This window comes from Octodon degus, unplaced genomic scaffold (assembly GCF_000260255.1).
Source record: "Octodon degus isolate 3935 unplaced genomic scaffold, OctDeg1.0 scaffold00193, whole genome shotgun sequence".
NCBI classification, from domain to species: Eukaryota; Metazoa; Chordata; class Mammalia; order Rodentia; family Octodontidae; genus Octodon; species Octodon degus.
Genome location: NW_004524769.1, coordinates 2547624 through 2560209, shown reverse-complemented (window position 1 = coordinate 2560209; position 12586 = coordinate 2547624). Strand labels below are relative to the sequence as shown.

Genomic DNA, 12586 nt, shown 5'->3' with positions numbered 1-12586 from the left:
GATTATTCCCTCCATGTATGTCAGGTCTAGAGTATTATATATAATTACTGATTACTGCTTTTATTTAGTATATATGTAAATATATCTATATCTACATTGATATATACATACATTTTCATAATGTTTATGAAAGAAAGAAGATAAGGTACTTCCTGTTTGCCCCCTAAAGAGTTTGAAAAGTAGTGGTAGTAGTGCTTTCCTTCATATACCACTGATAATATTTCCTTTCACTGTGCTTGCGTAGAATGTTCCTGAAGTTCAAGTTGCTTGCAGCTTTCCATTGTTTGTGCAAATAACTGATCAATTAAGGATACACCTGTCATTATCAAATACCATTAAGTGCATGCAATCAGTTCTATTGCAACAGTGAAATTGCTAGCAAATTTGAAAGTTCAGTAGTTCTGCTAACATAATTTAGTTCCTGCAATCCCATTTCACATAGAATCTAGATCATGATTTTTATAATTCTGTTCCTGTTTACTGTGAATCAAACCATTATGCTTTTCATTAAATCATTACTGATAACGGCATTCCACTCTTCATAGATTCCCACATGATGTGAATTAGACTATTTATACTAATAGTCTTGGATTTTTATTCATTCATTTATCCATTTTCCCCATTCATTATCTATCCATTATCTTTTCAACAAACATTTTTTGGATGTTTACCATAGTAGCTTTTAATCTTGGCTGCATCTCAAAATCCTCTGTGAAGCTTTGTAACAGGTAGTGATTCCTGGGCATTGAGCACCTGACTCAGTAGGCTGGCTTGAGGCCAGGCATCTTCATTTTTGTCAAAAGAGCTGCCGGTGATGGTGACCCACACTTAGTTAAAATTCACAGGCTTCTCTGCTAGAAGATGTAGTGCACATGAAACAGCTCCTGTTTGCAAGATCAGAGTCAAAGAGTGGGACATGTGAGTAAATGGTCATTACAGTAGAGGGTGAGAAGGGCTGTGTTAGGGTAAGCGTGCTTCTTCCCACGCAGAACCAACACTTGTTGGTCCTGTCTTAACTCTGCCCATCGCTTGACTACAAAACACACAAAGGAGATTTGTCTCCATCAAACTAAATGACAAAATTGTGATTGAGACCGTATTTGCCATCTCGCCTACTCTCTTCCTTAATCAAATGAATTAGCTGCAAAGACGCTGCGATTGAACTCGGGAGATGGAGCAGGGCAGAGGCCACTCTCCACTTCTGATAGAAGAAATGAGAAATGACAAAAAGTGAAGAAAAATGTCAGTACTGACTCCTCCGGGTAGAGACCATGCTGGTCTCATTAATGTCTTTCCTCCTACAGCCTAATTCAGGGACCAGCACATGGATAAGAATTGAATCTGGGCTCGTAGTCTCTGCTTCCTGGTGGTCTGTCCCTAACTTGTCTATGCACGTCGAAGAAAACTCTACCACTTGCTCTCTGAAGAGTCACTGGAACACGGACGCCTGCTTTTGCTTTTTCACAGGCACAGAGTATTGTCTTTCAGTTTAATAATTCCAAGAGCCTTGCTTAATTCTTCGTGCTTGCATATTTTTCTTTTCTTCTTGTCTGTTTGTACCCTTGCCAGTTAATGTCATGTTTTTGCTGCTTTGCTGTTCATCATTGTATGCTCATTTATATTCATTTTGGAAGGCTTGCATGGTAGGTCTTTCTGCCCGTAAGTTATACACACCAAGCACCCGGATGAAGGCAGAATAGCCCTGGAGACTTCACCATTACAGAATGAAGGAGGAAGAGTCTTTGGTCCCCAGAATACCACCACAATTCTTCACATAGCAAGCCTGCTGTCATCTGGAAAGCCTTCTGTGATCTCCTGGTACCTAAGGATAAGACTTTGAAGATCACCAGGACTACATGTGGGAATCCTTTTCAGAAAGCGCATGGGACATAATCCAGACTTGAATTCCATAAACAATACAGCGAAAGCCCCCAAGGAAAACCTTCCCAGATGGGGTTATCTCTGTGTAGCTAAGGCCTAATTGTAATGGAAGTCTCATGTACATTCTCCATGACTTTTCACACTGGCTTTTCAAATGGGCCTAGTGAAGGGGCACTGTCTGATTGCAGTGATGTTGATTTTGCAGCTGCAGCACCTCCTGAGTGGGACTTACTGTCTTGATTAGTTTCTTCATTGCGGAAACAAAATGCCCAGTGACTGGAAGGAAAAGGAGGAAAGGTTTATTTGGCTCACATCTTGTACAGGATTCAGGTCAAGGCAGGGTGGCACATGGCTGAGGGATATCGTGGAGAAGAAAAGGCATTGTGGCAGGCAGAAGGTGGCAAGCAGCAAGCTACTAGAGACAAGTAGGGACCCTCTTTTTGTCTCATATCTTATCCAAATTCCCTCTGTCTTGCAGCTAAGTAACTGAATAAGTCTGTCTGCTGGCATAGGGAGGTGGTTCCTGCAGGTAGGAAGTGCCTCCCATACTTGGCCTGTCCAGCAAACTAACGCTGCCTTTCCGTGGACATTACCATGTCCAGGGTGATTTCAGGCATTATTTTGATAATTTTCCTTTTTTTAAAAAATTAAGAGATGTGCTCTGTTTTCATTAATGTTTGGCTTGGTTTTCTGTTTTGTTAAGAGAGGGTGCTGCTAGGTGATTCAGGCTGGCATGAAAAAATTTTTATTAGGTCTTCTGTATTTCTGACAAGATGTTTTATACCTTTCATAGAACCTAAGTTCTTCATTTCCTTGGTTAACTTATTTCTAAGCATATCATTAATTTTGATGCTTCTTGTCAATGGAATTATTTTCTTATTTTCATTTTCATAATAATTTCTTTCTGGTATACTAAAACATAACAAATCTTCACATGCTAATTTTGTAGCTTGCTATCTTGTTGAACTAACTTATTCATTTCAAGTGTGTGTGTGTGTGTGTGTGTGTGTGTGTGTGTGTGTGTGTGTGTATCATTAGGAATTTCTACTTAACAGATTTTATTGTCTTGAACAGGGATTACTTTACTTCCATTTCAAATCAGAATGTATCTCTCCTCATTTTCTTAATTGTTCTAACTAGAATTGCCAGTACTATATAAAATAAAAGTGGTCAAACAAGGTAGCCTGTCTCATTTTTTTACCGTAGAAGAAAATCTCTATTACCATTAAGATGTTAGCTCTGAGTTTTTCATATATGGGTTTTATTGTTTTCTGAGAGTTTCTTTCTAATTCTCATTTCATTGAGTGGTTTTGTTACAAGAATGTTGAATTATGGCAAACATTTTCTTCTTCAGTTGAGTCAGTGATGTGGGTTTTTTTTCTGTTAATGTATTGTGTTACACTGATTGATGCTTGTATTTTGAAGCATAGTTGGATTGCAGAAGTAAATCTCACTTGCTAATGGTTAACAAGCCATTTATTCACATGGTACTGAATTCATTTTACTAGTATTTTGTTGAGAGCATTTATATTCATGCAAGATATTGGTCTATGATTTTTCCTGATACATTGGTCGTAGTTTCAGGGTAATACTGGCTTCAGAATAATTTGGAATTGTTCTTTACCATTTTTGGAAGAATTTGTGAGCATCAGCATCAGGACTAATTCTTTTTTAAATGTTTGGCATGATTCATTAATGAAGCCATGTGGGTCTGGGCTTTTCTTTAGGGAGAGAATTTTAATAACTGATCAGTTTCTTCTCTTGTTATAGGTCTTTTCCAATTGTCTGTTTAAGCTAAGTCTAGAACTTGATGTCTGGAATCTAGCAGTTACAGTGGATATGTGATATTTCCTCATAGTTTTAATTTATATTTCCATAACTAAAAATAATGTTAAATATTCTTTTATATGTTTATGAAATATCTAGTCAAGCATCTATCGATTTTTCAAATCAGTTGTTTGGCTTATCATTTAGTTGTGAAATCTCTATTCTGGATAAGGGAGCTTTATCAGAGTTTTGATTTTTGTGTCTTCTTTAGGTTTGTGGCCCACTGTGAATTAATTTTTATGTGTAAGATGAGGTAAGGTTGAGGTTCACTTTTTTTTTTTTCAAACATTCATTTTTGTTGAAAACACTATTCCTTCTTCATGGAACTGACTGGACCACTTGGCCAAAAGCCAATTGCATGTAAATGCGGTTCTATTTCTGAGGTACCGCTATTTTGGAACTCTGTTAGTAGGTGCACAAATACTTACAGTTTTGTCTTTCTAGTGTATTGACATTGTTCTCACTAGCAATTTTTTATTGTTTTTTACTATTTTAAAAGTACATTTATTATAGTAAAATATAGTTTTATATTACTGCTTTTCAATTGCTCTCTACATTTTACTGGACTGTAGTTCATTTTTGTTTACTGTAATTATTGTTTTGATTGATCATCTCCTTTTCCTTTGTGCCTTCTCCTTGTGTTTCACTCTTCTCAGCTGCTCTGTTTGGGTTAATCAATGTTTTTATTCACAGTTTTTATTTTTCATCACCTTGCTAGCTTTATTTCCATGCAGTATATCTTGTTGGTTGATCTGGAAACCATAAATTTATACCTCTTACTTTCAATAAAATGTTGGAGCCTTCAAGAGTTTAGTTCTATTTGCCTGTGTTCATCCTTTATGCCATTTTTATTTTATATAGTGCATATCTCTGTCATACAGATAAGGCGATAGAATTATAACTCACCTTAAAGATTCCTGTGTCTGTTAAGTAAATTGAGAAAGAAGCCATATTATGTATCTCTTTATTGCTCTCTATAAACCCAACTTATTGCCTGATGTCTTTCAGTGTAAAGTATTTCCTTTAGCATTTTAAAAATGTAGACCTATTAGCAACTAATTCTCTCATTTCATTTAAGAAAAATGCAACTTTTGTTTTTGAAGAACAAATTAAACAGACATATCCTTCTTAGCAGATGTATCTTTATAACATTTTGAATATTATTTCTTTGTCTTACAGACTCCAATATTTTAATGACAAATTAACTGTTGTTCATATTTTTATTCATCTTTATTATCTAATGTGGAGTTTTGTGGTTTGATAACAGTAGTGGTTTAGTTGTTGTTATTGTTGTGTGCTTTGACTTCCAGTAGTTTAATTATGAAGTCCCTAGGTATAGATTTTTTTATTTTATTTGTGTCTCTTAGGCTGCTTATAGCTCTTAGATGGTATTTTTCAACAAATTTGGAATGATTTGAATTATCATTTCATCAGGTATTTTTCTATCCTCTTTGTCCATTCCTTGTTTGGCTTGTTGTCCTTATGAAGTATGAAGAATTTTGGTGACACAGTTTTAAACTTTGGAAGAATGTTTTAAATCAGAGAGGAAAGCTGTGGGGGCGGGAGGACATGTACCCCTGGGACCTCAGCACCCTGGCAGTCGGAGACAGGAGGATGCCCAGCGCAGACCCAGCACAGGCAACATAGTGGCAGAGAGGTGGTGGAGATCGACATCAGCCCCAAATCCCTGGGTTTAGGCCTTGTGCTGGAAAATGAGTGAATAATTAACTTAAAAAAGGGAAATATGGATGAAATGCTAAATGTCCAAGAAAATTTACTTACATATGCACAAATACTGCACAATGCAGTGTTCATATAGTGGAAAATATTAATATCTGTCCTCTGTACTGTTTTTGCAAAATTTATTCCTAGGTGCATTTCCTCCTTCTGCTATTTATGCACGGAAAGACTTGCTACAACGATCGACCCATATTGCTACCAAGACTTTCCAAGCACTTCGCATCTTTGTGAACAATGAGCTCAATGAACTCTGCACAGGACTCAAGACAGCGGAGAAGTTTCTGAGGCCCGGTGGCCGCCTTGTTGCCATCTCTTTTCACTCATTAGAGGATCGAATCGTCAAGCGCTTCTTGCTTGGGATTAGCATGATGGAAAGGTTTAACCTAAGTGTCAGACAGAAGATGGCGGAAACCCTGGATTCAGAGCAGGAAAACAGGGAAGGAACCACGCCTCTTGCGTGGGAGATGATCCACAAGAAGGTGCTGACGCCCAGCGAGCAGGAAGTGCAGCAGAACCCCAGAGGGCGCTCGGCCAAGCTGCGTGCTGCCCTCAAATTATGAGGAATGGGCCTAAGTGATCCTCGCCTTCCTTCCTGCAGCCACGATCCCGGCACTGCAGCCATCTTAAGCGCGAGGCACGTGGAAACTGATGCTATCCACCACGTGCTTTTCTCAGAGAAAGTTGTAGAGGAACTTAGATGACGTGGAGATACTGAGTAGGAAGCAGCAGCATCTCCACACTGGGAAAATGCCTTCATCTTTGCATAATCTATGAGTTTTGAGACTCAGTCCTTTACTTGATATGGAAATAATAGAAAAACATTTTGTATTTGTGTAAATATGTAAACTGAAGTTGTCAAGCAGAAAGAAATTGTAGTCCTATCTGTATGCCTTAAATTCAGAAGTTAGATGTTCATACTATGGCTCAAGAAATTAATAATAATCATGAAATGAATTTTGATTTCCCTAATTGTAGATAACTGGTGCAGCTTTTTCAGATACAGGCTTTTTACAAATTTTACTTTTTTAAATTTCACTTTTGAGCCAGGCGTGGTGGTACATACCTGGAGTTCCAGCACTTGGGAGGCCAAGACAGGAGGATAATTGGGAGTTCAAAGCCATTTTGGGCTGCAAAGTGAATTCCACGCCAGCCTGGATTGCATGGGGAGGCCCTGTCTCAAAAAAAAAGAAAAAGAAAAATCAATTTTGAAGTATCCCCTTATCCTTGGGCTGGGGAGATAGCTTGGTGGTATAAGTGCCTACCTGGCAAGCACAAGGACCCAGGTTTGATCCCCGGTACTGCATGCTGTGCTGACCCCATAATCCAGGATGCACTGCACTGCCCTAGAACTGGGCGTGGTGCTGCACACGTGCAATTCTAGTGCTCAGGAGGTTGAGATAAGAGGATCACTAGGAGTCTGAACTGCCTAGCACTACCAAATCAATTAATCTTTTAAAAAAATAATTCCTTATTATTTTATAGAGATTTTTCATTATGAAGTGAGCTATATTTTATGGATCATGAAGTTAAAAAAAGTAGAATTACCCTAACAACCATCACACAGAATTGTTTTACAGAGCTTATATTTAATGTCAATTGTATGTAAATAATTCAGACAACCTTTAGTAAATACACTAACATCTGGTTGGAATCTTGTATTTTTAATTGAACTACTCAAAAGAATTCGAGTCTATATAAGAAAATTATCTGATTTGTTCAATATTTCAAAATTAACATACCCTTTAATATTTTTACTTAAGTATGGTAGCAGTAGTCAAGAGCAAAAACTTATTCAGAATGCTTACTTGGTAGAGAACTCTACCACGTTAATGAGACTGACTCCTAAACCCAATGTTAGTATTTTCTATCTAAGTTTGCAATTCCAGTTTACTCATTATTCAACAAGTACTGAATTTGTCATTAGAGAAACAAAGGTAAGTGCGGTACACCTTGGCCATGGGAACTGTCCTGTGGTATGGTAGTCCATGAGGGGGACGTGGTGCACAGAAACACTAGCAGAGGGACTAGATTCATAGAAGGAAGCCGAGTCTGACACCACGGCATTCTTGAATTACAACTTGAAGGCTGGGTAGGAGCTAAGGAAGGCACTTGTGGAGTGGGGCCAGCACACAGTGGTTACAAATACACATACGTAAAAAAAAAAAAAAAAAAAAATACACATACGTGAATATTCTCAAGAGCAGTTAACTTTGCAGTATTTGTAATTTGCTTAGTGTATAGTTTTGTCAAATGCAGGAAAAATTTGTATTCCATCATGTTGACAAACTGGGAATCCAAGTGAATAATATATATGGAAAATAAATGAGAGTTAAATATACAACTTTATTTCAGACTTATTTTACTTCCTCTGTGATATTTAACTTTGGCTCTCAAACTTCTTAGTGCTACTAATTTACAAGCTGTATATTTAAGTCTGAACAATTTTGAATGAAATCAGTCTTAGAAAGACTTCTGGACATTACTAAGCTCAAAACAGAAAAACAGAACCCACTGAGGTTCCTCTATGGACTTTTACAGTGAGGGACCTGGGAGTGGGGTCTTTGGGTAGACTGGAGGTGGAGTTTGTATGGATGGTGTACTGTGTCTTTCCAGGTGCTGTTTGGGGAAGGCTTGGTGTGGGCCTGAAAAATGACAGAAACTTTTAGGTGAACCAGGGGAAAGAAGACAGAAGTCAAGCTATATATGCTGATACCTGCAAACTATGCAACTGCACTGAAGATAGCAATGTGTAATACTACGGCCATGCTTGGAATGCCTGTCATTATGGTCTTCTAAATATGCACTGCTTTTAATGTCATATCAATTGCTACTATACTGTCTCTAAAGTAAATGTTTGTTTAAAAAGAAAGGGTAATAATTATGAAAATAAGAGACAAGAAAAAAATATCATAGGACTGTCCTGTTGCAGTGCTGTATATGGTTAGATTTCTAAATTTCTGTGTAAAAATATGTAATTGTTTATTCCTATTTTTTATATTCTTTTTTTTCTTTGGCCCTAGCCATTCAAGGTTAGTAAGGACTCAGGACAAAAGTGAACCTGTACTATAACATCTTGTAACTCAGTGGTGTCCCAAATTTTCTGATCAAGGCAATTATGGGGCCACAGAAGAAAGTGATTGATGATGTAGATGTGCCTAAGGAGAGTCACCTAGAGAGAAAACATTCTCTCAGGCTTTTGCAGTGAGCAAATTGGTCAAATGGTGGCCATGGCTCATCCACATGGTTGACACTGACAAAGGGTTTGCAAACTGCGGTACAGGGTTTCAGGGTAAATGCTGAAGGGGGTTGACTGACCTTGTCAGATACAGAAGTTACATTTTTTGTTGTATAGTTCTTGCTTTATCTTGGTGTTAACCATCCAGCAGAAAAGTAAAAAAAGGAAGTATAAGAAGTAAAGCCATATTAATATGCTGAGCTGTAAATGGCTCAAGTCAACAACTTCTGACATTGCCAGTCCTATGGATAACCCACTACTATTGTGGACTACTGGACTGCAGTGGATTATTTTGCTGAATTCACACACCTACAATATTTAAATGGCAATGGAATACCCATCTCTGACAAAACTAAACAAAAGGTATACAGATGAAAGACCATTTTGTATCTGTATATACAAAATAGGATAGATATACAGCTACTTTCTTTTAAATCAGTGAGAAGAAAGATTTACACTAATAGTGTTTGGACAGGATATCATGTCTGCATCTCATACTATGAATAACTACTATGAAGACGACAATATGCAATGTATTAATTATTAAAACTGACCTACTAACCTGTTTTGAAACTGTCTCATTGCTGTTTGTTTCACAATAAAATTAATAAAAAAGAAAAATAAGACAGAAGTCAGCCCAAGAGCGGCCTGGACACCCACGCCATCCTGTGAGGACCCGACTAACTTGAGTGGGCGCAGACCTATTGCTTCATAGTTACAATGTATTTGTGAGCGAGAAAGATTACCGAATTTAAATTCCCATCTGAGAATCTGATAAAAACATAAAAGAACACACTCATGTTAAACAACGATTCCCATTTCATCAATCTTTTTTTTTAATTAGGCCAGTTCACAGATCAAAATGTCTACATTCTCTGTGTGTGGCTGGTCTAGGTACATAGCATATCTCATTCCCCCTTTCATCCCCCTCCCTCCATGGCCTGATCCCTTTGCTTTATATATACTTACTATTTTCTTTAAAGTTAAGTGGAAACCCATTGTAGTGAATTAGATGCAGTTGACACTGCCCCCATTCGTGTCCTTCTCAGAACTTCAGAGTGCGGCCTTCATTGGCAATCCAGACACTGCAGGTGTAAACAGTGGAGATGAGGTCATCTGCAGCAGGCCAGGCCTTTCTTTCAGTATGACCGGTGTCTGAGAAAGCAGACAGGAACACAGGGAAGAATGCCCAGTGGAGAAGGAGGTGGACACAGGAGTAAGAAGCTTATAAGTGAAGAGACACCAAGGGCTTCAGACAACAACTAGACACCAGGAGAGGAGCCTGCAGCAGATGGACTCTCCCTCAGAGTCTCCAGGTGGAGGCTACCCTGGTGACACCTGGATTTGACATTCTTGCTCTAGAACACTGAAACAATATATTCTACTATTTTAAATAACCTGGTTTTGTGGTAATTTATGACTCCAACCCTCAGAAACTAGTACTTTGATAGAAGTCTTGAGCAATATGCATGTAAGAAATCCTTCAGAAAACTCAAAATTGGCTTTATTTCAAAAATATCTTAACCCTTTTGGTTACTGGTCTTCGCTGTAGAGTGCATAATACACAGTGAGTTTTACAAGTTAGTTCTGGGAAATTCAAACAATACACGTAGAAAATAAAAACCAATTGTTAGATGACTAGTGCTTTTCTAATAAAAATTTTCTGAATGTCCACTTTGAGTGCTTTAATGAACAATTCTAGCATAGTACTAGTATCATATAGTACAGGAGTCACACCTTCCTGGGTCACCAATTAAAAGATTAAAATAGCTACACAGCTTTTAGTTATCCTATTTTGCTTCTTTGTTTTGTTTTGGTCAGTATTTTGCAGTTCTCTTTGAGCTAGGGTTTTACTGTGTAGTTGAGGCTGGCCTTAGCCTCACTGTGTAGCCCACACTGGTCCAGTGAGTATAGTAAACCTCTTGAATGCAAGGATTGGGGTTACAGGTATGCAGCCCACCAAAGCATCTATAATGTTTTAAAGGTTAGATATTGGTCACTATAGTTTCACTGAAATTTCTGGGATTTTAAAGAAATAATTGTGGAGGGGCAGGGGAGATGGCTCAGTGGAATAAGCGCTTCCCTGGCAAGCGCAAGGGCCTGAGTTCAATCCCTGGTTCCACCAAAAAAAAATAAATAAAAAATAAAATAATAATAATAATAATTGTGGCTGAGTCTTTTCTATCTCATGCAATATGTATAATTTATGCTTAAATCAATTTGTATTGAAGTATACTCAATACTTCAAAGAGAATACTGTGCCAGTTATTCCAGAGGATTTAAAAGATAATTATTACTTCTAATTTTTATTTTTAAGTTACAATTCTGTATGTGGGCTTTAAGAAAATAATTTTGGTATCATTTGAGAATTCTTATCCAGAAATGAGACAGTTCTTAGTGGGAATTAATGTTTGAATGTGTCAAGTACATATTAAAAGCTACCTAGGAAGCAATCAAAAAACCTCTCTCATTTCTCTTTTCATGTTTCTTCTGGTCTTTCTTTGTTCACATCAATAAATGAATGTTTATGTGAATTGAGATGACTGTAATGTATGTTTGAACTTCACCCTGCAAAAGGGAAATTTTAGGTACTATTGGCATGTACACTGATGAACCAAACCCTGCTTGTTAGAATCTTTGTAAAAACGGGTATTCACTAAGAACTGTTCTGGTTAAACTTTATATTTATTTCAATAAGGCTACTTTTGTTCTGTGTTTGTAATTGCAGCAGTCTTCTAATAGTTTTTTTTAAGTGGGCAGCATTCTGTATGATGAAAATTAAAATTCAAAAGGAATTGTATGAGATTATTAATAAAAATTAATTGACGGAAATCTTAATCAAAAGTATATTTGTCTCAGTGGTGTAGAACTTCAGTGGTGTATATTTGCTGTTGAATGGAGTATAGTGTGTAAAAGTCAGCACTGTATTCTAAGGATGCTAGCTTGTATAAGAGGCGTAACTGTATATTATTTTGTCCAATTTCATCTGTTTATAGCTATTATTTCCTACTAATGCTTGGTAACAAAGAAATGCTAAGAGAACTTTAAATACAAATTATTCTTTTAAAGTCTAGAAAGTACAAATTTTAAAGTATAAATTTTTAAATACATTAAAAATTAATTAGGTTAATGTAAGAAGGAACAGTCATAGTTACAATGCCTGGTATAAAATTCTTCACACTTTACTTTCTTCTTTAACAATATACCTGAATTTTCACATAAAAAGGAAAGAAATGGAATTTAGTACTGTGATATACCAAGTAGGATGTTGCCTCCTTGATTCTGTTGTACTTCTGTACACGGTATGCTACCTGAAATACTGCATCGGTGATCTGCACCAGCTGCTGCCCTCTCACGGGCTCGTCTACGTGCTGGCCTCAGAACAACAGGACGTGAGCCCTTGCTGACGCTTGAGTAACTGTTTGCATTGCCTGCACACCACCTCACGCTTCGGCCAGTGATACTTCTCTCCTCAGTGCAGCTGCGGATTTGTAAACAATCAAGTAATAGGAGTCCTAATTCTTTCCCAAACAAAAGTATTATCACCCAACTTTTATAGGTTCTAAACTGAGAAACATTGTAAATAACAAGATTGGCTGTTGAGTCCAAAAATCATGAGTTTGGATTCCAGGTCCGTTCTGCATATATTTGCTGAATATATGAATTTGGGACTACTATTTACTCTTTTGAATCCTTGTTTCTTTCAGTTGATAGTGAAGTAGTGTTGGTATTTTCTTTCTTTTTTTTTTTTTTTACATCAGTTATTTTTATTTTAAAGAAAGAAAAAAAAATAAAAACAGTGGTACAAAATTTCAAAACAAGATTTTAGGAGAGTAACAATGGTTAGTACATTGTGTGTTGTTATTGCCAAAGTAGTTTCTCATTTTATAAGACATAGGCAAG

General features: G+C 37.1%; 1 protein-coding gene across 2 annotated transcripts in view; it reads left to right on the top strand.

Moving 5' to 3' along the window:
* Positions 1–12586, top strand: part of Mettl15 (methyltransferase like 15) — a 232631-nt gene that overhangs the window by 173202 nt on the left and 46843 nt on the right. The window contains exon 6 of one of the 2 annotated variants that reach the window (XM_004644111.2): positions 5581–6498. The exons of the other annotated variant lie outside the window; for it this stretch is intronic. Coding sequence (XP_004644168.1) covers positions 5581–6008 — 428 coding nt within the window. The 3' untranslated portion in view covers positions 6009–6498. Of the gene's footprint in view, positions 1–5580; positions 6499–12586 lie in introns of those variants that run through there. 2 annotated transcript variants of the gene reach the window in all.